The 24,393-nt window shown below is 52.9% G+C and overlaps 5 protein-coding genes and 1 non-coding gene across 6 annotated transcripts; 4 read left to right on the top strand and 2 right to left on the bottom strand.

Annotated features, from left to right (window-relative positions):
* Nucleotides 1-81: 81 nt before the first annotated feature.
* Nucleotides 82-14,973, top strand: BO95DRAFT_505549 (AAA family ATPase midasin; the record flags this gene model as incomplete). The annotated part of the gene is made up of 3 exons (XM_025591161.1): nucleotides 82-1,863; nucleotides 1,945-8,028; nucleotides 8,081-14,973. 3 exons carry the CDS (start codon nucleotides 82-84, stop codon nucleotides 14,882-14,884), a joined length of 14,670 nt encoding a protein of 4,889 aa, XP_025438435.1. The 3' UTR covers nucleotides 14,885-14,973.
* Nucleotides 14,974-14,994: 21 nt separating this feature from the next.
* On the bottom strand, nucleotides 14,995-17,100 carry BO95DRAFT_505545 (PRCC domain-containing protein). The gene has a single exon (XM_025591160.1). The coding sequence runs from the start codon at nucleotides 16,693-16,695 to the stop codon at nucleotides 15,343-15,345; it is 1,353 nt and encodes a 450-aa protein (XP_025438434.1). The 5' UTR covers nucleotides 16,696-17,100; the 3' UTR covers nucleotides 14,995-15,342.
* A 142-nt stretch (nucleotides 17,101-17,242) lies between these two features.
* Nucleotides 17,243-19,138, bottom strand: BO95DRAFT_446523 (beta-lactamase/transpeptidase-like protein). The gene has a single exon (XM_025587405.1). The coding sequence runs from the start codon at nucleotides 19,053-19,055 to the stop codon at nucleotides 17,385-17,387; it is 1,671 nt and encodes a 556-aa protein (XP_025438433.1). The 5' UTR covers nucleotides 19,056-19,138; the 3' UTR covers nucleotides 17,243-17,384.
* A 204-nt stretch (nucleotides 19,139-19,342) lies between these two features.
* BO95DRAFT_t264 lies at nucleotides 19,343-19,413 on the top strand. The gene has a single exon. It is a non-coding gene; the product is annotated as a tRNA-Gly (tRNA).
* Nucleotides 19,414-20,040: 627 nt separating this feature from the next.
* On the top strand, nucleotides 20,041-20,352 carry BO95DRAFT_336299 (ankyrin repeat domain-containing protein; the record flags this gene model as incomplete). The annotated part of the gene is made up of 1 exon (XM_025581938.1): nucleotides 20,041-20,352. A coding segment is annotated over one exon (312 nt), but the record flags the coding sequence as incomplete, so codon positions are not given.
* Nucleotides 20,353-21,918: 1,566 nt separating this feature from the next.
* BO95DRAFT_467386 (uncharacterized protein) lies at nucleotides 21,919-24,181 on the top strand (the record flags this gene model as incomplete). The annotated part of the gene is made up of 10 exons (XM_025589285.1): nucleotides 21,919-22,029; nucleotides 22,096-22,110; nucleotides 22,375-22,473; nucleotides 22,548-22,872; nucleotides 22,950-23,182; nucleotides 23,254-23,541; nucleotides 23,608-23,718; nucleotides 23,790-23,883; nucleotides 23,942-24,003; nucleotides 24,059-24,181. 10 exons carry the CDS (start codon nucleotides 21,919-21,921, stop codon nucleotides 24,179-24,181), a joined length of 1,461 nt encoding a protein of 486 aa, XP_025438431.1.
* Nucleotides 24,182-24,393: the final 212 nt, after the last annotated feature.

The raw sequence follows: 24,393 nt of genomic DNA, 5'->3' as shown, positions 1-24,393 counted from the left end.
GCTGCAATCCGACGAAGTTTGTATCCTCCTCCTCTCTAATTGAATCCCATAACCAGAGTTCCTTTGGCGGTAGGGCTCAGCATGGACGCTAGACCTGCCTACGAGGGGACTCTTGATGAGTCCCGCCTATTTGCGAAGCTTCCGAATGAGATTGCGGAACTCATTCACACAGCTTCTGGGACCCAATACCTGAATGCGCTTGCGGTTGGCGCATTGAGGCCCGGATGTACAGAAGGCTTCTTTTGCCTGTACGAACCGATCTTTGTGGATTTGGCAGCACGGTGGCTCTTATCCGACTCTCAGCTAGATCAAATCGATATCCTTTCCGCATTCTCTCGAGTACTACCGTTTGCGCCAAACCTCCGACCTTTTGCAAGCCAATATGCCATTGCTCGGGCTGGACCTCTATCGGCTTTGGCTGCGTGTGATGAGCAAACCCTTTCACAAATAAACGATGCCACCATCCGGAGCCTCTTGTTAGCGATCTTTAGGCTTCTTTCCTACGACCCAGAAGTCTTCTCAAAGGCTGTATCGCCCTCTCAGCTTCAATCGCTATTCCAACACCGCGACCGATCCGTTAGATACCTCTCCATACGATGCTTCGCCCTATACATGCGAGCAGCGGATGCTGCTCTGGAGGAATTAATCAAAACTAATTTTGCAGACGATATCGTCGAGGGCGAATGGGAGGGGACCACAATCGACTACCGGTGTCTTGGCTTGTGGGAAGAACGTCGGTGGAACACATTGGAGAAGCAGGTTCAGCTCGCCAGGTCGAACCGATCTACCCCCGATACTCTTTCGCAGATTGAGAAGCTTCGAGAATATTTCACTTCTAGAACCGCCGAAATCTGCGGAGTGTTGGTCCCACGACAAAGTAATACTCCTCAACCGTCCTCGATTGTGAAAACGCCGACCGCCGTTGGAAATTTGCGGAAAATCGCAACAGCACTAATATCCGCTAGGCCTATGTTGCTGGTTGGTTTACCGAACTCGGGGAAAACGACATTAATCAACGATGTCGCCGCAACCATGGGCCAGGCGGAGACGATGGTCACGCTACACTTGAATGAACAGACCGATGCAAAGAGTCTTCTGGGAATGTATTCGACCTCACCAGCTACAGGCTCTTTCGCCTGGCAACCCGGTGTTTTGACCAAGGCGGCAAGGGAAGGTCGTTGGATCCTGATCGAAGATTTAGATCGCGCGCCTTCCGAAGTTATTGGCCTTATTCTTCCTATCATCGAGCGGGGAGAGTTGACCATAGCTAGCAGGAAGGAAAGAATCAAATGCGCAGAAGGCTTCAAGATCATCGCAACCATGAAGTCTTCATACAACATTGCGGGTGAAGAAATTGCCCCGAGCACCAACATCCTAGGAAGCAGGTTGTGGCAGCGTGTGCAGATTGACTCTCTCGCGATCGACGAAATTCGAGAAGTCATCACGCAGAAATATTCTCTCCTAGAATCTCGGGTCGCCACTATCATGGACGTCTACCAGAGACTTTGTGCCTCTTTCCACGGAAGCCTGGCTATCAAGAGTTCTCAGGGACGAACTCCTGGTCTTCGTGATCTAATCAAGCTCTGTAGCCGAATGCACAGGCGGCTTCAGCGCTTGGGGGCGAAAACCGGCTACGAAGCGACGCCAGAGGGTGCTGAGGATGAAATATTCCTTGACGTCGTGGATGTGTTTTTGAAATATATCCCCGAAAAGACCCTGGCGGATTCCCTTTCCTTGGTTGTTGCTGAAGCCCTGCAAATTTCACCGCAGCGGGCACGCTTCTGTATGCACGAGAGAACGCCTACTTATTCTGACCAAGGCAATAGCCTCACGCTTGGAAGAGAAACATGTCGCAAGGTAAAAGTCCCGGCCGGATCTCTCTCGAAAGCTGCTACCTCCTCGTCTCGCTTTGCGTCAACGAGAGCTGCTTTGGGTTTGATGGAGCAAGTTGCTGCTTCTGTGCAAATGGCCGAGCCTGTCCTTCTCGTCGGAGAGACGGGTATTGGTAAAACCACTGTCATTCAACAGCTTGCTACGCTGATGCGACAGAAGCTCACAGTGGTCAACTTGTCCCAGCAGAGTGAAAGCACTGATTTGCTTGGTGGCTTCAAGCCAGTCAACATTCGCACAATGGCCGTACCGATGCATGATGAGTTTGTCTCTCTCTTTGAATTGACATTCTCGGCAAAGAAGAACCAAAAATTTCTCCATTCTGTCGCCAAGAGTGTCACTGCAGGGAACTGGGCTCGCCTAGTACACCTTTGGCATGAAGCAGTCCGATTGGCTGATGGAGTATTCAAGTCAGATCAGGGCTCTCAAGGTGCCGAGGAACAACCCGCGAAGAAGAGGAAGTTGGATTCACCTAAATACCAACTCTTGCGGCAGAGATGGGACAGATTCGCAGCGCAGCTCAATGATTTCGAGTCGCAGGTATCTCAAGGAGATGCAAAGTTTGCCTTTGCTTTCGTTCAAGGAAAGATTGTCCGAGCGCTGCGTAACGGGGAGTGGGTTCTTCTTGATGAGGTCAACCTTGCTTCACCAGATACTCTCGAGAACATCGCCAGTCTTCTCCACCATGGTAGCGAAGGTTCACCGTCCGTCTTGCTCTCCGAAGCAGGTGATGTGGAGCGCGTCTTTGGTCACCCTGATTTCCGTATCTTTGGAGCCATGAATCCCGCGACTGATGCAGGCAAAAAGGACCTACCCCCTGGTCTGCGATCAAGGTTCACGGAATTCTATGTGCAATCACCGGATAGCGACCTGGACGACCTGCTCTCTCTGATTCAGAAGTACCTTGGCGATTTGGCGTTGACTGATGCGAGGGCAGTCCCGGATCTTGGACAGCTCTACATGGAAGCTAAGAAGCTTAATACGGAGAACAAGCTCACTGATGGTGCTGGACAGCGTCCACACTTCAGCATCAGAACACTCGTCAGAGCGCTCGTCTACGTAGCCGATCATGCACATATCTACGGCTTGCGTCGAGCAATCTACGAGGGATTCTCTATGAGTTTCCTTACCGTTCTCAGTCAAGAGTCGGAGCGTTTGTTAGCACCTTTGCTCGAGAAGCACATCTTCAGCAACGTCAAGAATTCCAGAGCACTCCTGGGCCAGACACCCAAACCACCAAATGACGGAAATGACTACGTGCAATTCAAGCATTACTGGATGCGTCGGGGTCATCTGCAACCCGAAGAACAACCGCACTATATCATCACACCATTCATCGAGAAGAACCTGAAGAACTTGGTCCGAGCAAGCTCCACGCGCCGCTTTCCCGTTTTGCTGCAGGGTCCGACGTCTGCTGGTAAGACTAGTATGATCGAGTTCCTTGCCAAGGTCTCGGGGAACCAATTCGTACGCATCAACAATCACGAGCACACTGATCTTCAAGAGTATTTGGGAACTTACGTCTCCAGCGACGATGGCACCCTCCGCTACCAAGAAGGTGTTTTGGTAGAGGCTCTGAGAAACGGTTACTGGATAGTTCTCGATGAATTGAACCTGGCACCTTCTGACGTCCTCGAAGCATTGAACCGTCTGTTGGATGATAACCGTGAGCTCTTCATCCCAGAAACTCAAGAAGTGGTGCGTCCGCATCCCAACTTCATGTTGTTCGCCACACAGAATCCCGCCGGTCTCTACGGTGGCCGAAAGGTGTTGTCTCGTGCCTTCCGGAATAGATTCTTGGAGCTTCATTTCGACGACATCCCTGAAAGCGAACTGGAATATATCTTGAAGGAGCGCTCACAGATTGCTCCTTCGTTCTGTACTCGGATAGTGTCGGTTTACCGCAAACTCTCCTTATTGCGCCAGGCCAATCGACTATTCGAACAGAAAAACAGTTTTGCAACCTTGCGTGATCTTTTTAGATGGGCGCTTCGTCGTGCTGATGATCGCGATCAATTGGCGATTAATGGTTTCATGCTGCTGGCAGAGCGAGTGCGCAATCCTCAGGAGAGGGCTGCAGTCAAGAGCGTGATCGAGGAGGTGATGAGAGTCCGGATTGACGAGGATGTCATCTATGGCGCCTCGGAGATGGAGAAGCGTGCTCCTAATCTTGCACAGCTAGCTCCGGGAATTGTGTGGACCAAGGCGATGCGCCGACTGTTCGTTCTTGTCTCCACCGCTCTCGAGAATAACGAGCCTATTCTGCTTGTAGGCGAGACTGGATGTGGTAAGACTCAGCTATGCCAAGCAGTTGCCGAGATTTGCAGAAAACAACTGTATATCATCAACGCACATGTGAATTTGGAAACGGGTGATCTTATTGGTGCTCAAAGACCCGTTAGGAATAGGGCATCAATCGAAAGCCAGCTACTCAGCGACCTACGAACTATTTTCTCGCAGGTTGATCAGTCAGCGTCTGTCGATGATCTGAAACAGGCTTTTGGTGCTCTCAGCGCAGAGCAACTGCAAGCGCTGGACCCTGAGTTGAGACTTCGAGTCGAAAAGAACCTCGCTCGGTTGAACGCCTTGTTTGAATGGTCTGATGGAAGTTTGATCACGGCTATGAAAACGGGCCAGTTCTTCCTTCTCGATGAGATTTCACTCGCCGACGATTCTGTTTTGGAGAGGTTGAACAGTGTTCTGGAGCCTCATCGCTCCATTCTTCTTGCCGAAAAGGGCCCGATTGACTCCATGGTGGTTGCTCACGAGGGCTTCCAGTTTCTGTCTACCATGAATCCTGGAGGTGATTATGGAAAGCGCGAGCTTTCTGCCGCTCTTCGCAACCGTATGACGGAAATATGGGCTCCCCAGCTTTCTGAAGACGAGGACATTCTGCCGATTCTTCGGATGAAGCTTCAGCTAGAATCGGTGCATGTGCCTAAGGCGATGCTGCAGTTCGCCAAGTGGTTCAAAACGACATTCCAAAACTCCACGACATCTTCGCTTTCCATCCGTGATCTCCTTGGCTGGGTCGAGTTCGTCAACAGATGTCAGAGCTCTGATCCCATGTTCGCGGTGGTGCAGGGTGCCGCAATGGTGTTTGTCGACACCTTGGGCGCTAATCCTGCAGCAATCCTCGCGACAGCTTTGAATGACCTTCAAGGCAATCGTCGTTTGTGTCTAGACAAGCTGCAAGAGCTTTTTGATGTAGATGCCTTCAACATTTACTTGCAAAAGTCAACTATTGACACAGATAGCACCTCCCTTCGTGTTGGACCTTTCAATCTTCCCATCAATGCACAAGGAAGACCTGACCCCGAATTCATTATGGATGCTCCTACTACCATCGGCAACTCAGTGAGAATTGCCCGAGGATTGCAGCTCCCAAAGCCTATCCTTCTGGAGGGAAGCCCGGGCGTTGGAAAGACGACGCTAGTGACTGCGCTTGCTAAAGCTCTCGGAAAGCCACTCACTCGAATTAATCTTTCTGAGCAAACAGATCTGACGGACCTTTTTGGTTCTGATGTCCCAGTGGAAGGAGGCGATGTTGGGCAGTTCGCTTGGCGTGATGCACCATTCCTGCAAGCAATGCAACGTGGTGACTGGGTTCTTCTCGATGAGATGAATCTGGCTTCTCAGTCTGTTCTTGAAGGATTGAATGCTTGCTTGGACCATCGTCAGATGGTATATGTTGCTGAACTCGATCAAACATTCAAGAGACACCCCGACTTTGTCCTCTTCGCTGCGCAGAACCCGCATCATCAGGGTGGTGGCCGGAAAGGTCTTCCCGCGTCCTTTGTTAACAGATTTACTGTGGTATATGCCGATAGTTTCACCGACACTGATTTGAGGCGAATTTGTGCCAAGCTATTCCCTGGAAGTCCCGCCACCCAGACTGACAAGCTCGTCGAGTTCGTCTCACTGCTTAACAAAGCTATTCAAGAGCGCAGACTAGGCGCGTTGGGTGGCCCCTGGGAGGTCAACTTGCGAGACATCCAGAGGTGGCTTCAGTTGGCCGATCGAGGGAACCTGCAAGTACCTGCCGTCCATTTCCTGGACATTATTATCTCTCAGCGGTTCAGAAGTGAGGAAGACCGTAGCTTGGTGTCTCAGTTGTTTGGGAAGGTCTTCGGGGATTCTCTTACGGCCCCGAAAAGCTATTACCATAATCTGACACCAGGCTACATGCAGGTTGGACTTGGCTTCATGCGGCGTGATTCAGTCTTACAGCAGACCTCGGATCCCCAAATGCAGATTCTCCCAGGGGACTTGTCGGTCCTGGAATCACTAATGCTGTGTGTCGAGCAATCCTGGCCGAGCATTTTGGTGGGATCATCAGGTTGTGGCAAGACAACCCTCATCAGGAAGCTCGCCGCGCTGAACGGAGCCAGCTTGGTTGAATTGGCACTGAGCGCTGATACAGACACCATGGATCTTGTCGGTGGGTTTGAACAAATTGATTACAAGAGGGAAGTCTCGTCCTTGCTCCTGGAGATCTCGCAGTATCTTCAGCGACAGATTATTTCCGCGTATGCCGCGAGAGACACTGCGGACCTTTCGTCTAATCCTCTTCAGCTCTATGAGACTCTACAGAGCCCGGACGTGTCGCTTGATAGTGTGGTTGCTTCGCTTGTGAAGCTGTATGAATCTTACCCCCAACCTCTTCTTCAGGATTATGCCAACCGGGCTCAGCGCCTATCAGGCATTTCCGACAAGATGGACAAAATGAAAGTCGGGTTTGAGTGGACAGAGGGTGTCTTGACGCAGGCAGTCCAGAATGGACAGTGGGTTGTTCTTGACAATGCGAATCTTTGCAACCCGTCAGTCCTCGACAGATTGAACTCGTTGACGGAGCCTAACGGAACTCTGATCCTGAACGAACAACGTACAGAGGATGGAAATGCTCGAATTATCAAGCCGCACCCTAATTTCAGGCTCTTCTTGACTATGGACCCTCGCCACGGCGAGCTGTCTCGGGCGATGCGGAATCGTTGTGTTGAGATCTCATTCTTGCCGCAGGAAGATTTGAATTTCGCAATCTCCTCTGTGCCTGCTTACACCTGCCAATCCTCACTATACCGTCTTCGGTCCCTGTGGAATCTGGACGTTACCACGGCTCTCGAGGGCGATGAGTCCGTTTCTCTCCTCCATGAAGCGTGCTTGGATCATCTCTCGATCGCGGACCTATCATATCTTCAGCGCGTACAGGGGCTCCTCCCGTTCTATTCCTCAGTCAATGCGGACGATCCACTTCTGGCAGCCCTGCAGCGATATCTCTCCGTCATACATGACAATTCGTCTTGCAGACCTTTTGACTGTATCAAAGCGGACTTCGCAGTTGGTTTTGCCTCGGTTGCCACGCAGGGCATTTATCAACCCCTTCATCCTCTGGTGAACGAACCTCTTGCGTCGATAATGCACCAAAGTGTTCCTCTTGGCTGGCTCATGGTCCTGGCACAACTCCAAGAGTCTAAGCTCGGCTTGCAGGGCCTGAGGCAGGGCTTATTGCGGGCCAACGAATCCGGAAAGCATCTCAAGCCAAGCCAAATGAACAGCTTGGAACGCTCTCTCGCCTCTGGCCGCATCCCTTCTTTGATGAAAGATGCAACTCAGCCAGTGGGTGCCTTTTTGTCCGACTGCGGCCAGGCTGTCTACGATTTTATCCAGAGCTTAGATCAAAGCGTGTTTCAAGTTTCCGAAGTGGTCCCTGCACTTCGTGCAATGATCAATTTCTGCTCCGATATCTACTATTTGACTACCGCGAGCGAGGTGGACCAGGGCGAGTTCCAGATTTACCTTCAGCTTGGAAGAGAATTGTCTGCCTCGTTGCTTGACGGGTGGGCCCCTTTGAAACCACTGGGTCTGGCGTTTTCCCAAGCTCTTGATCGTTTCCATGAGAACTGGGCATTGACCACAGGTCTGAGCATGCAGAGACTCTGGGAGTCGTGGAGGCCAGCTACCTCTGCTACCCAGGACCAACTGAGTGCTCTTCTGGAGTTGGAGAATATTGCTCTTGAGTTTACTCAAATTGCTACCAAGACACATCTTGATTTGTCTCAATTGAGCCAGGTCCGCAAGTCTTTGATTGCAGCTCAGGAAGCCATTCTTTCGAGCGGCCATGAGGGATACCCAGTCCAGGTAAGAACATCTGTGATTATTCATTATGCTCTTCATTGCTAACATATTTCAGGACCTACGACAAACAGTCGTGGACCTCGCAGCTTGCGTGCCAGATGCAGATGCATTGCAAAAGCCCTACTTCTCTACCGAGTTCGAGGTGTTATGTCAATATCACGATCTCTCCTCACTACGTAACGGCCAGACAGTCGAAGATCAAGTCGTGCAATCAATCCTGCCGCTACTTGCTGGACGTCCCGCCAGGCCCCTTGATGCTTCAAGCTTGAAGACTCAAATCCCTGTCATCCTAAACAGGCTCTCTTTATACGCGGGAAGTGAACCTTCGTCGGCATTCGGCGCTGCAGTCAGTGGAACTTTGTCTCTGTCGCTGTTGGAAAGATTGGCCTACGTTGGAACCACAAGCCTGGGCCAGATGAATGCTTTGGAGATGGAGAAGAAAACACTTTCCAAGGCCTTGACCCTTACGAGTGGCGAGCTTGCCATTAATCAGGCTATGTTTCTTCGACAAGCAATGGCAAGGTTGACTACTGAGCTTGTCATGCTTCACAAAGATTTCTTCGAGCCGAAATCTCTGGAGCAGATTGTTTCTATCCTCCGTGGTGTCGAATCTCAAGGATCACACAAGGACTTCTCGCTGCCGAGCATTAACTTGGCCTCGAACCTGCCAGACAACCACTTTTTTAAGAGCTTCGCTCAAAGCCAGCTTCCGCGCCTATTGTCGTCCCTGATGACAGAACAGATGGATAGCACAGGCGCCGGCATCGTTCAGTTGGCTGTCATTCTCTTGCAGCTTTTTGTTCCAGATAAGCCATTTGATCCCTCATTGGGCTTGGTTGTTCAGAGGAAGAGACATGCTCGGCGCTCGCTGGAGCTAACGGCAAGAGGTAAAGCTATCTCGTCATTTGAGGTCGGCTTCTCTGGACAATCGTCCAATTTGCGACAGGAAATCATGCAGGGAGAACTGCGCAAGCTCGGCGCGGCACCCCCGCCTTCTTCTGTCACCAGACCGCAGACCTCCGAACTCAATATTCTTCATGGCGAGTTCTCTAGTCTCGTGAGATCAGTCCTTGAGCGCCACCCGGAGAACATCAAATTTGCGGGAGACGACAGCGATGCGGAGTCACAGCGGATGGTTGATCTTCTTCGTGAAAACATTCGCCAGCTCAGTAGACGCCTTACGACGAACTACCGCTCCTACGACGACATCACGACTCTAGTCGTTCGGTTTCTACAACTTCTTGACTTGGGTCTGTTCCTTTCCTCGAGCAAGTCTCGCCAGTCCAGTGATGCGCAAATCATCAAAGCCATTAGGGAGACCACTCCGTTCCTTGGTGGCCTCGTGCACCCCATTTCTGGTAGCATTTACAAGGAGTCTCACTTTGAATCTAGTCTGAACACTGATCTATGGTTCCACGAATTATCGGCGCTCAGAGTGGCTGAGAACGCGGACAAGGGGCTGATATCTACTCGGAACGGACGCGACACTCTTCGTCGTTTGTTCGAACAGTTCCATGCTCTCTGGAAAGTTAAGTTGCGAGAGGACCAAGAGGAAGAAGCTCGTAAGAACGAACTGTATCATTACAAGGGATCTTGGGAGGATGCAGAGGAAGTCGACGAGGACGAGTTGCGTCAACTGTTCCCAACGTACGATGAGAATGCAGATGAAGAAGGAAAGGTGTCCAGCCGTGTCGACCCCAAAGCAATTTCCGTCCGACTTGCATCTTTGCACGCTAAGCTCTTCAACTCCGAAAACCAAGCGGAAGTCTTGTCGGCCTATGTCAAGCAATCATCTCTGTTACTGGGCTCCTTACGATCGGACAACGGCTCATTGACCATTGATGGCCAACCCAAGGAGCAACTTTCCGGCGTTCTTCTGCTGCTTGAGGATGCTCTGAAATCAGGCGAAGTCACCTCGGGGAAGAATTACAACTTCTACGTGGATTCGAATATGGTCGAAGCTAAGAAGCTTGTTGACCTAACTCTGACGACGAAAGCTCGGTTTGCTCAAATCCAGAAGTCCTGGCCCGACCACGCAGTTCTCGCAGACGTTATTCAATGCTGCAGAGAAATTCTCCAGTTCAAGCACACTGAACCTGTCGCTAAATTCCTTACCAAGGTTGAAAAGCTTCACAGCCTTGTGTATGAATGGCAGTTGGTGGCAAGCAGAGAATACTCAGCAGCCTCCCTGTATGACGAGATCACAGGCACTATCATTGGCTGGCGGCGACTTGAATTGACCACCTGGGCGAAACTCTTGGACTTGGAGAACGACAAATGCCTCAAGGATGTCAGCTCATGGTGGTTCATCACTTACGAGGCCTTGGTCCGGGCTCCGATCCAGATCGTTGAATCCGGTGAAATGGAGCTGAAAGACCACATTCAAGAGGTTACCGCAACCCTGGAGCAGTTCTTTCGCTCCACCACTGTTGGACAATACAGCGAGCGTCTCCGACTGATTAAGAACTTCCAGTCCTTGTTGCTGCTCTATGTGGAAGATCTTCCGTCCTTGAGTCAACTCACGTCTGCTCTCGACAATTTCCTTCAGCGTTACAGACAGTTTGAACCTCCTGTGCTCAAATTGTTGGCTGAAAAGAGGCAGGCACTTGAGAAGAATATTAAGGAGCAGATTCAGCTTGCTAGCTGGAAGGATACCAACATTGTCGCCCTCCGGGAAAGTGCTAGACGGTCACACGTCAAACTGTTCAAGTTGGTTCGCAAGTATAGAGAGGCTTTGGCCCAGCCAGCTCAGCCTATCCTGGAGCAAGACATGCCAGAGGACAACGAGGATACGGCTGCTCCTCAACGATTGGTTCTTCCTTCCTTCGTCTTCCCCGAAGCCCTGGCGATGTGTCAGACGGAGGAGAAAGCCTGGATCGATAGACCACCTCGATTTAAGAACCCCGACAACACTGCTAGCAGCATGATGCAGGTGTATGGTTCGATCTCGAAAGAATTCGATGTTGCCGAAGACCTCGAGAGCTTTGTCAAATATGTCGTTGAGAGTATCAAGGAGTTCAAATCACAGACCCCGAAAACCTTGACGGAAGAGAACAAGGATGATGTCCAGCATCTCAAGGTCCAGAAGCGTCGTTTCTATGCTGACACGTTACACCGGATCTACGAAATGGGTGTGAAACGTAACGTCAACACCAGTTTGCTGGAGGCACAGGCATCTGTTCCCCAAGTCCTTGCCACCATCCCGGCTTTCGAAGCTGGCATCGCCGACGCACAGTTGCTTAAGAAGGCAGATTCATATTTCCACCGTTTCCTGGACCTGCTGCCTCGTGTCCGCTTAGCGGCGCGCGACTACTCTGAGGATCTTAGCAACGTCGAGATATCCAGAAGCTCGGGATCTATGGAGCACCTTCTGCACCTCGTTCGTAAGCAGAGAACTTCGATCTCTCCCGCACTGTCAAATTTGAAGTCGCTTGATTCACTCCTTTCTAAGGTCGCCAACCTCTGGACCGCCGATCCCCTCTCTATCTTCAAGGCCCATTCAGGTTTCTCGAATGGAAGAGATGACACCACAAGGGCAGTTGCATGGCTGGCTCCTATTATCGGCCTGGCAATCACTGTCGTGGGACTTCACGCCAAATTTTCGGGCATCAACTCTACAGGCGTGATTGAGAGCCTACAGGCTTGGAAAGACACGTTTGACCGCCTCAAGACAACACTGAGCCATCTCCCCGAGTTGCCTGAGGGAATGGCTTCACGTGTGCACAAGAACACCGTAGAAGAAGCTTGCACGGCTTTCACGAGGCTGAATTTTGACCTCGCCACGTGGACCGAGGAGCGCCCTGACCTGTCCTTTGTTCTGGGCCAGATCATCCCATGGTCGACGGTCAATGCCGTCGCATATGAGTCTGAGAGCCATGACCTTGGCGTTTCGATCGAAGAATACGATTCGAGTCTCATCGCAGCCGCTGACAAGATCCTTGTCAGTATCCAGAAGCTGAACGAAGCTCCGTCGCAAATCACCGCCCCTGGTGCGCTGTCCCGGAGTGACGACTTCTTCGTCCGGGCACTCAGGCTCCTTCGCATGGAGGACATCTCGACTTCCCTCAAGTCTGTCCTTGACAAGCTGCAGCACCTCCAGACTCGCTCGCCTTCCAGCCTTCCGTTTGCCATTGCCTTGACGGCGACCCTGTTGCCGATTCTGAATAAGTTCGCGCATATCTGTCGAGACGTGGTCGATCGCTACCTGACGGTGCACAAAGAGACATGTAAGATGTCTTACATCCTCGCTAAATCGTTCACACAGATCGCATCGGAAGGCTTCTGTAGCCCGTCTGAACCGTCCACGGAGGAAAGCAAGTCTGGACAGTTGGAGAGTGGCACCGGTCTTGGCGAGGGAGAGGGGGCCGAAGATATCAGCAAGGATGTAGCCGACGACGAGGACCTGACGGAACTGGCCCAGGAGGACAAGCAAAAGACCGATGAAGAGATTGAGAACTCTGAAGATGCGGTCAACATGGATCAGGAGGAGATGCAAGGTGAAGAAGGTGAAAGAAAGGAGGGAGACGACGAGGATGACAATGAAAGCGGCTCAGACGAAGAGGATGATATTGATGAAGAGGTAGGCGATGTTGATGATCTCGATGCCTCGGCTGTCGATGAGAAGATGTGGGATGGCGAGCACGATGATCAGCAGAAGGAGACTGAGACCCAAGAGGGCAAGGGCGCGGCGGAGAATGATGAGCAGACAGCCGCGCCTGACCAGCAACCTGGCCAGGAAGCTGAGAAGGGTGAAAACAAGGAGGGTGAAGAGGAGGAAGAGGAAGAAGATGACGAAGAAGGTGAAGAAGCTCCTGATGAGGAGGGTGAGGCTGTTGGGCGTGAAGATATGGATGTTACCGATCCACATGCCAAGGAAGAAGAGGCGCTCGATCTTCCAGAGGAGATGCAACTGGATGGGGATGAGAAGGGTAACGAGGAGCCTGAGGAAGACGACGGCCTTGATGATGACATGATGGATAATAACCTCCCTCCTGCGGAAGAAGAGCAGCAAATGGAGGGAGACGGCGTCGAAGATGAGACCATGGAACAGGATGGGGAGGAGCAGGAGATTGATCAGACTGAGGAAGCTGGTCCCGATGACGAGCTGGGCGATGCGGACGAGGCTGAAGGTAATGATGAGGCAAATGAGGCCGGCGAAGAGGCAGAGGAAGAAGAGAAGCAGGAAGATGACTTCCTTGCCCAACGCGATGAGAACGAGGCTGCTGGCGAGGAGGTCGCTCCTAGCGAAGCTGTCAACGGTGGCCTTGGAGCCGAGCAAGATCAGAACCAGGAGAAGGGCTCGTCCGGTAACGCGCAGCAGGAGAGTGGCTCCACCGATCCCTCTGACGAGAAAGAGCAGAAGACTGGCGCTGCACAGGAAGGAGATGAGAATCAAAGACATAAGGATGAAGGCGGCGCCAACGATTCCAACCCAGAGGATCCTCAACTCCAAGCGTTCAAGAAACTGGGCGACGTCCTCGAGCAATGGCATCGTCGACAGAAGGAGATAATGGATGCTTCCAAGCAGGAAGACGATGAGGCCGAAACTCGACTGCCTGAGGATACTGATATGGCGGATGCCGACTTCGAACATCTTGCAGATCAAGACGATGTTGCCGACACCCAAGCGCTTGGTCAGGCCAACGAAGAACAAGCCAAGGCTCTCGACCAGAACAAGGGCGTCGAATCGGATGTCAAGCCGGACGAGAACAATGAACTCCTGCCAGACATCACCGACGACAACATCCAGGATCTCCCCGAGCACCGTCTTGAAGACGAGATGCAGCTCGACCAGGGAAGCGCCTCCACTGAGTCGCAAACGGCCGGTGCTTTCATCCCTGGAAACCTTCAAAGCCAGGAGCGGGCAGATGCCACTGCAGGCCAGGACGCAGCCGATGAGGAACTGGACGAGGTCGATGCACACCTGGCTGCAATCCACCTATCCTCGACCCTTCCCCCGCTTACGCCACGGGACGAAGCTCAACGACTCTGGTCGTACTATGAGTCTGCGACCACCGATCTCTCCTTGTCGCTAACGGAGCAGCTGCGACTTATCCTTGCCCCCACGCTTGCGACCAAACTCCGCGGTGACTTCCGCACCGGCAAGCGGCTCAACATCAAGCGGATCATCCCGTACATCGCCTCGCAGTACAAGCGGGACAAGATCTGGATGCGGCGGTCGATTCCCTCGAAGCGCAACTACCAGATCATGCTGGCGGTCGACGACAGTAAGTCCATGCTGGAGAGCGGCAGTGGGCAGCTGGCCTTCGAGACGCTGGCGCTCGTGGCGAAGAGTCTGAGCATGCTCGAGGCCGGCGACCTGTGCGTGCTCGGCTTTGGAAGCGAGGACCACGTGCGAGTGGCGCACGAGTTCGGCAAGCCGTTCTCCTCGGAGGCCGGCACCCAGGTCTTCCAGCACTTCAGCTACCAGCAGACGGGCACTAACGTGCGCAAGCTGATCGCCGACTCCATCGCGCTGTTCCGCGAGGCGCGCTGGAAGCAGTCCCCCGGCGGCGGCAACGCCGACCTGTGGCAGCTCGAGCTGATCATCTCCGACGGCATCTGCGAGGACCACGAGACCATCAGCCGCCTGGTGCGCCAGGCGCAGGAGGAGCGCATCATGATCGTCTTCATCATCGTCGACGCGGTCAAGGGCAGCTCCATCCTCGACCTCACCCAGGCCAGCTTCGAGCCGGACCTGGACAGCGGCAGCGGCGAGATGAAGCTGAAGATGAAGCGCTACCTCGAAGGATTCCCCTTCCCGTATTATCTGGTGGTGCGTGATGTGCGCGAGCTCCCCGCGGTTCTGGCGACGGCGCTGAAGCAGTGGTTCGCCGAAGTGGTGGATGTTTCTTCTTAGAGTTTCAACGGGGTGGTGTTTCGTTAGGGTTAGATACAAAAGTTCTGGGTTAGCATTTACTGTATATACTGGTTGCATGTAGTTTAGCAAATAGATTTTCATTCATGATAGCTGCTTCGAGATGTAGACTTCAGCATAGAGAAAAAATTGATCATTTGTTTCATGAACCAAGATCATGCATGCACTCTAGCATGTCGCAAAACAGCTGCGCAATTTTGCCCAACTTTGCTACAAGACACTCCATATCCTGCTAGATTTACAAGACAGTCCATCCCTATCCCTGGGAAAATTACCAATCAAATGGTAACTACATACACAGCCTGGACGTCAGCATCAGACTTCACCTCCAACCTCCCACTTCTCACTTCCCCCTTGGCCCTTGGCCCTTGGCGGCCAACAGCTAAAGAGATCTCCCAATCACCATCCAACCCAGCCCACCCAGCAAGATAGATAATCCTCTACCAGCCATACTTCGACCCGGCCTCCTTCTTGTTCCTCCGCCCCGTCGCGAAACTCTCCTCCAGCGCCTCCCGCTGCGTGCTCGCCGCACTGACCAACTGCTGCAGCGTATGCTTGCCCGGCGCGATCGCCCGGACGGGGTTATGCTGCGCGGCCGCGAGGTCCTCGTGGGCCATGTGCTGGTTGGCAGCGTACTCCTGGTCGGTGTTGAAGTGGAGGACCCGCGGGGCTGCTGCGGTTGCGGCTGATCCGGAGGGGTCGGCGGACCGGCCGAAGAGCTGGCGCCGTTGGGCGCGAGTGAGGTTAAGGTCGTCTGCGATGGCGCCGAGGGTGGTGTTTCCTGATGCGGTTGAAGGTGGAGTGTAAGAGGGGTGTGTGAGTTCGGGAGCGGCAGCGGAGGCAGGTTCGGGGCCGGCGGGCGCCGCTGCCTCTTGGGTGCTGGTGTAGACTAGGGGTTCGTAGGCTGCTGGCGCTGCTGGCGCTGCTGGTGCGGTGACGGTCTCCTCCGTCGACGAGGAGAGAGAGAACAGACTGATCTTGGGTTTGGGCGGTGCTGGCGCTGGCGCTGGCGCAGCCGCCGCTACAGGTGGTGCAGCACCAGCACCAGCCGACGAACCAACCCCAAGATCCTTCTTCAACGGCCCCGCCGCCGAAGCACCACCACTTCCAGTTACAGCAATTGGCCCGGCGGCCTTCCGCTTCCCTTTTCCCTGCGTCCCCCGCCCAACCGACAACGGCTTGAACATCATCGGATTCCCCTTCAACTTGACCTCCTGCGGTGGCTTCGCACCCTCATTCTTCCCTCCCCCTTCCCCTTCCCCCAGAATATCGTCCTCACCCCCCCGCAAACTCCCCGCCTTCGGAATCGTCTCAACCCCATCCTCGCCCCCTAACCGCCCAAAAGCCATCTCACTCCGCATCTCCGCGTCCGCCTGTCGATCGAACCCCGGCGTCGCCCCCGTCTTCAGACTGAATACCTTCCTCGTGGATCCGGTCGCAGACGGTTTAGGAGTGGTGGCGGGTTTCTTGGGCGCGGGGAGGAGCGCATTGAATCCCGCGAATGCGCCGCCGCCGCCGATTCGGGGCTTTTTGCGCGCGGGTCCGTCGGTGTCTTCGTTGGTGCTGGTGCTGGTGCTGGGGTCGGGTTTGAGGTCGGGGAGGGCGACGCGGATTTTGCGGGGGTTGCCGCGGTCGATTTGGAAGGGGTTCGGGGTTGTTGATGAGGTTGTGGTTGTGGAGGGTGGTGCTGGTGCTGTTGCGGTGGATGTGGGTTTCTTCGTCGTGGTGGTGGTGGTGGTGGTTTCGGGTTCGGAGTCGGAGGCTTCCGAGTCGGAGTAGGCGACTAGGGCCATTGCGGTTCGTGGGTGTGTGGATGCGAGCTGTGTAGCGGGGGTTGAGGAGGTGGTTATGAAGGTGATGGTGGTGGTGGTGGTGGTTGGTTGCTTTGAGGGAACAAATATTCGGAGATGCGCGCGGGATTGCGGGCTGGGCTGGCTGGCTGGGCTGCAGGCGCGGCGATGGATCTAGTAACATTCAGGTGCCACTGCAGTGGTAGCTTTAGGGGCCTGATGGTTCAGGCGGCAACACGGGCGGTGTGTCGACCTCCGTGGTAAGTTAGTGGTTCTAGCTTGAGTGTATTGCTGCGGGCCTTGCGCGTATACTTCAGGTGGTTTTTGTCGCTTGGTACTCTATCTGCCACGAGCTGAGATATAGTTCGAGTCCCTGAGGCTCATGCAGAATGTTCTGGTCAAATGCAGTCCTATATGTTGCATCAAAAGGAATTTCTGTGACATCATGCTGCTCTTTCACATGACCGTCAGATAAGATAACAGCTATGCTGTAGCCCTAAGTCTATGGTGCTACCGTTCAGATCAAAACGCTCAACTTCCTGCTTGAGTTCTGTCACTCTACGAGTATCATTGGCTGTCTGAAATAATACTCCACATATGAATTCACGATGCCGTTACGGAGAACATTGAAAGGCATAGACGAGGCATATTCGTGAGCGTGGGCTTGAGCCATATCGAACTGAAGCCGACCGCTACGACCTCCGTGCAAACACGGCACGTCTAGCCAGCCAACAACTGATCGTCACCTCCGAGACTGACTCATCCTCTCTACGAGAGAAACAGAGACTCCAGTCCCCCGGCGCAGGGGCATCCATTCCCCGCGGACAGGCCAAGGCCCACACTGATCCATTCTTGCACTCGCCCAAGTAACGCATAAAATGCACCGGACCACGGCCGAGAAAGCCATCAAAGTATCCATACAGCAGTCCGCCACTTTCGGCACAATAGAAAGTCGAGTCCAGTTCGCGGCAGACATAAGTTCCAGCAAAAGTCTTCCCGTCTGGCTCTGTAGGAGAGCGGACAAGCCGGTGAGCAGTGATATGCCTATTCGGCTGCGGCCAGTCGAGACGGAGACGGTCATCCTCCAGCGTGGCCAAAGTGGTGCGAGATTCAGCCCGCTCTGGTCGCACGGGGACCAAAGTGTCCGGCTCGCCCGCATAGGTGACGACAATATCCCCAGTATCAGGGCGATTCTTCACCTTAATGGCCAGGCAAGCCTCTTCGTCCCAGTAGTATCCCGGCCAATTTTGCGAGCTGAGTGTCACACTATGGGACACTGAGCGTAGCACTTCATCTTTCTTCAGAAGCCTCGCCAAAATATCCTGCGCTGCCTTCTCGGCGTCCGCATCATGGTTGAACATTACCACTACAGAGAGCTTCTGAGAGGGAACGTGACGCCTGTGCAGCCGGTAGCCGCGCAGAGCACCCCCGTGGCCAACCGTCGGCACGCCTGCCACCACAACGTGCTCGAGGCCGTAGCCGTAGGGGGCTGGGGTCCCGTCCGCGAACGTGGGAGGGAGGGCCATTTCTCGATAGATGCTCGTCTCGTCCGCCCAGCTGCGATGGAGGAACTTCTCGTACGCGATCATGTCTGCCAGCGAGGCCACGACGCCCGCGTCGCCGGACCAGTGGATCCGATTGACAGCGGCGATGTAGCCGCGCGCCTCGTCCCCTTCGTATCCCACGCAATCTCCAGGCAACGAGGCATTGTCCGGATGTAAGCGCGCGGACGCCATTGCTGCCGGTGTGAAAACATGCTCGCCGAGCCACTGGCCCAGCGGCTTGTTACCGGAGGGAAAGCAGGTGCGACTGCAGCGCTCGATGACCTGTGCCAGAATGTGGAAGTTGGTGTTGGCGTAGGAGTATTGGGTCCCTGGGGTGAAGTGAGGGGCACCTAGGCGTTCTAGCATCTTTTCTCCGGCTTCGGGTAATGAAAAGACTCCGTCCGGTCGAGCGCCCCAGAGTGTAGTCAGGGCCCAGTAGTCTCGTAGGCCGGATTGGTTGTCGCAGAGTTGACGGAGGCTCGGTTTGGAGGCTCCTGGGAAGGAGTCGAGGTTATCGGGACAGACTTCGCGGAAGTGGGAGTCTAAATGCGACTGAACTTGGTCGTCACCGCCGAGATGGGATTGCAGTTGTCTTTCCAGTGCCTTAAGACACATGCACACCATCTGTTTGGTGATCGAGCAGATAGGCATCATCGTTTCCGGTGTCATTGGAATGCGCTGGTCGATATCAGCGTATCCCCAGACATGTTGCCCAAGCACGTTTCCATCCTCAAGAACGGCTATTGCACCACCCGGACCACGATAGAGAGCCGGGGACTGCTTGAGCACATTTTGCACGGCTTGGTGGATTGAAGACATGATGGTTCAGTTGCTGTTGCGCGAGAGGATCGAATGGATTGTTTACCCCGCTTTGATGGGATGATGGTTCAAGATAGATAACTGATACCCGACTCCGCGCTAGCTGATAAGCATGGAGTCCAGTACTTCATACAGCCTCGGGGTCACATGCTGGCAAGGGTAAGGGATAAATAATTGGCATCTAGAAGTATAATTGGTGATTGAGGGATGGGTAAGATTGTGGAGTTGGACTAGATCAAGGTGGTACAACAACATATTGGCTAGTGAGGGAAAGATTACATCAACCAGCATCATTGGTCTAGTGGTAGAATTCATCGTTGCCATCGATGAGGCCCGTGTTCGATTCACGGATGATGCACTTACTTTTTCGATTTTCTACTGCCTCCAGGGTGGGTAGCTGAAATGCCTTTTTGACACCCACCGAAGCAAATGGTGCTGTAAGCTGACAACCCCGCATATAACCTACCAAGTATATCGCTTGACAGGAAGTTCCAAGTTGCTATATGCTGGTCTTGCTGCATCCGTGTTTGCAAGACTACTAAGCTTTATTCGGTATGGCTTATGATGCTAACTGATACACGGCGATTGCTTACACATTGACACAGATCGAGTATACATGCCCTGCCCAAGCAGTTCTCCCCCTACACAGAGTGAAGTGAAGCGCTATCGTACATCCTTTCGCAACGCCACAATTCACACCGAATTACAACGAATCCGAGAGGCTGATTTCCAAGCACAATATGGCTCAGGATCAGAGCCCACTTGAGGGAGCTGAAGTATCGGAAGAAACCTCCTCCGTGGAACTCGTTGACCGCGACCTGGGCTCGAAATTCATTGCTGCAATTGTCAACGATTCTGCGGGGGATGTGCAGAAGATAATCAGCGATGGTGCTCTGAATGTGAGGTTCGAATATGCCGTCGACTCTTGACTGAAAGAGTCTCGGTATGGATCACGCAGAGTTAACCCTGCTGCTAGGCGGCAGCAGGACTGGACACCCTCATCCTCGCTGCGAGTTTGGGACGGGATGATATCGTCCACTTACTACTGCGCAGTCATGCCGATGTGGATCATACGACTAGCATGGCAGAGACAGCCTTGCATCACGCCGCTCTTGGGGGCCATACCAGGATTGCATCGGCGCTCCTGGCAGAGCATGCGGTGATTGATGCTCAGAATTCCGAAGATATGAGACCTTTGATGCATGCCTGTTGGGAAGGTCATCTTGAATGTGTTCGAGTGTTGGTGAGCCACGGGGCCAATGTAAGCTTGACTGACTCTCTGGACTGGACTCCTTTGTTCTTTGCCGTCTGCGAGCATCAGATCGAGATCGTGCGACTTCTACTGCAGACCTCCGGCATCCCGCGATTAGACCGAAGGCGAATGCTTAACACTCAAAATCACGAGAAGAAGGCCACGCCCCTGAGAGAGAGTATATACTTGGGGGATAAAGAATGTACCAATGAAGTACTTGCCGACCCAGATGTTGACATGACCGTTGCCGACCACAAGGGTGACACGCCAATGTCAGCGAGCGCAGCAATATGCGGTTTTCCGACCCTCTTGCAGATATTTCAGATGCCAATGTATAAAATCACCGATCCGCTCGAGTCCTCTCCCTGCTTAGCAACGCCCCGCGAACTCAAACGAGTGGAAAGGGCTTTACTGGATGGATTCTCTCGTCTCGAACCATGGGAGTCAAACCTCCCCATCGTTATGCAATGGGCGGTAGTGAACGGCAGTCTGCCCTTGGCAAAGAAGTGCCTGGACACTCTGCCAAGCCTCGTTGACTATTCGGGTCCCATGCGAGCAACATGGCTACATATTGCATCGCGGTTTGATAACGGCGAGTTGGCTAGAAATCTGATCATGTATGGTGTCGATGTCTACGCCACCACAGAGCGTGGCATGACTGCCCTTCATCTGGCTTGTGTGGGAGGACATAGCGTCACGGTGAGATATCTCCTGGAGCACCTCACAAGCCAGGCGGGGAATCAGGCGCCAGGGCCGGGGGCTGCAACCCCGCGCGAATGCGATGCAGCGAGATTGATCAAGTTCATCATGGCAGTTGACAAGCTTGGAGAGTCCGCAATCAGTCTATCTGCGAAGGCCAAGGGTAGAGGTACCAGTGACATACTGTGGGCGGAAATCGAAACCTTTGCAAGCAACAGGGAGAATTTGAAAAGCTTCTCTCACGCCGATCTCGAGCGACTTATGGAGCGTGCAGCCCAATTTGAGGAACCTGGTAGTGAACGGATACTCAGGGTCCTGTTGCATCTTTTACATCCGAAGACCGTCGAGAAAGAAACGGAAGTTGATACGTCGAGCTGGACGACTTTGCACTCTGCTGTGCAAAGTGCCAGGCCGGAGCTGGTCTGGTTGCTGCTCTCGAACGGAGCACACTTGAAGAAGAAAGAGATTAGTCAAGCTGTGCAGATTCTGGAAAGCAGGACCCAACTGGTTCTCAGTCCGAGGCCGATTCGGTCATTTCTCGTCGCCTTAAGAGCCCGCCACGGGTTAGCGCCCACGCGGCTATTGAGGACGACTATCACCAACCTGAGATAAAATTCTTAGGGATGAGAGCAAGTATTTCATCGAAAACAACACTGGAATCATCGTGGATCTCTTTGATGGAGCGGGATTTGTGATAAAACGGAGAACCCTGAGTGAGATTATTTACGACAAAGGGCCTGAACTTATAATGAGGAGCATGACTTCTCGAGCTTGACTCAATTGAAGCAATATCTAAAAGACCAGAACCAACAATCGAGCTCGATTGACCTGGAGTCCTCCAATGAATTGGGATTCAGATCTGCCAAGACACAAGCGCCTGTTGACCAGACAAATGTTGCTGATCGACCGGCCATGTCAAGGCGAGAACAGCAACAGGAGAGGAATGAAAGCGCTACTCCTAGACAACAACTGACCGAGAAAGAGTCAAGGGATTTTCGATGGATTCACGCCCCCGTCCACAATGTACGTGCTGAGCTCTGAATCCGATTGTCCGAGTCCGACGCTAACAAGGGCAAATTCTCTGAGTAGATGCAACTGGCCGAGGTATGTCTGGAGCCTCTGATTCAGAGTAATGTCTGGCATTTCATGCCATGTGATCGCTCATCGGACCTGTTAAGATCTAATCACGCGGGCTGGGATCGATTCTCGCAAGACCAAAGAGGAGCACGAGTACTTGATGAAACTCTTAAGGCTCGGCTTGCTTGAAAGCCCTGTAGGGGGTGGAAAACGATACATAACGCCACAATTACTAGTGGGAGCTTGCTTAAAAAATATCTTTGATTCTTTCTATCCACTAAACACTTTCAGGTAACTGCTCCAATGAACAAAGCTGGAAGGACAACCCAAGGAGAAACTTCGAATATGACGGACCCTGCCGGTGAGGATGAAGAATCAGCAGCGCTTTATGTATGCTCCTCTTGTTCGTGACAGATGCTCGATAGTTTGATTTTTGACAGATGCCATTTCTAACAGTTTCCGAGATCGGAGAGTTGTTTTCGAAGTCTGGTGGAATCGAAGTTTCATCTAAAGCAGCACCATCGACCACAGAATCAAAAGAGAATGGACTCGCGTTGAATGTTCATGAGCGTAGGACTCTCGATCAATACCACTACAGCATTGTGGCGGATACCACAATCCGAGACCGCGAACAGGTCCTTTCTCGATACCTGGAATGGCGAAACAGTGGAAACCATCCGATGACCCATTCTCGCAAAGGGAAAACAGAAGTCGGGACTTCCAGCGGACTATCTCGGAAGGTTCCAGTGCTTTCAGTCGATCAGCTGTGGCTATGGATTGTTGATGACGGTGTGGACATTTGGTTCCTGCATTCCGCAGGCTTGAAGTACTGATTCCACTCTTTCCCATTACTGACTGTCTACTAGTTACCATCGTGACTGCCAGCACATGCGACTTTGAGTCCTTTGACGATCTCGTTTTGGAAGAGCTGGTGTTCAGTGAGTCGCGGGGCAAGCATCCTAGTCCGAGGACAGCTCCTGAAATGATGGAAACTATTTTGAGAGTCATCACGGGTCCGCAGATGCAAAGTGTCAGCGTCAAAGGCAACCACAATCTGAAGCAGCCCCTGGAGATCTTTCGGGATACAATTCGACTCGTGGTGAGTGTGAAGAAGTGGCATTTGTTCGGGGCTCCCTTCCGCTTGATCAGAACACTAAGACGCCTCCGTAGGCCGAAGAGGAAACTAAAATGACGAGGGCTTTCATTGAAGAGGTCGTCGGCGCATCGACTGGCGCCTATCCCCTGCCCAGGCGGGACTTGGGCTTGGAGTTCCAACTACTGTACGAGATCAAGGACATCCAGAATGAGTTGGATATCCTTCTCGCACTGACCAAAACACAAGAGTCGGTGTGCTCTTCAAGCTACCCTACCTCAATGGAGGATCTTGCACCCTCTATGCGCGCTCTGCGCATAGAGATACTGGCCGTGCAGCGAGAGGCTCAAAGTACACGAGAATCAGTGAGTCTTGAAATTGCAGCATGAAGCTCTCCCGCCGTCTGATGATGTATCTTTGAAACCGTTCAGATCAACACACTTCTGGATATCCGCCAGAAACATACAGGTAACCAAGACGCCGAATTCGGACGACAGCAGGCTTATACCACCATGGTCTTCACTATTGTTACGATTGTATTTGTGAGTGTGCCCTGCGGCGGCGAGGCGACGTCTTTCAGTGGACAATGCATACTGACACACCACACTCGCAGCTTCCCCTCTCCTTTCTTACATCCCTTTTTGCACTAAACGTCGCTGTCTTTCCCGAATCCCCTTATCCCAACCAGTGGATCTTTCCCATTCTGTGTAAGTAGTGCGACAAATCCAGGGAAATGGGAAAAGCCAGGTGTTGATGGCTGCATAGTCGGGTGTTCCGCCGCCTTTTCCATTCCAGCGATTGTGGTCGCTCTCAATGTGAACGAGTTGGTGATGAAACCATATTATCGCTGGCGCCTCTCATCTCGGCCGGAGCGAGACCCAGGAGGAAGGAAGCCAAGGACGCGGACAATTCACCACTGGAGACCGTCCCTCGTGGTGGAGGAATGTCGAGTATCGTTACAGCTCTGCAAAGAATGGGTCCATCTGGAGGTTCCTTGCTCGCTAGGAGATTCAGAGATAAGAAAATCGGGGGCTGAGAGGGGCGAGACTACGACGCCTCTGTGTGCTGATACAACCACGAAACAAGTTCCAGGGTCTTATTCGATGTTGAAAATAGCTTCTAGAATGTTATAACGTGATCTTAGTTGTCCAGTAAATTACGTACTAACTTATGTAGTAAAGTTAGCTTGTAGTCCCTCAGTGCAGTCACGCTATACC

This window comes from Aspergillus brunneoviolaceus, assembly GCF_003184695.1.
Source record: "Aspergillus brunneoviolaceus CBS 621.78 unplaced genomic scaffold BO95scaffold_72, whole genome shotgun sequence".
Lineage (NCBI taxonomy): Eukaryota > Fungi > Ascomycota > Eurotiomycetes > Eurotiales > Aspergillaceae > Aspergillus > Aspergillus brunneoviolaceus.
Note: the sequence above shows the minus strand (reverse complement) of the source record. Positions and strands in the feature narration are given on the sequence as shown.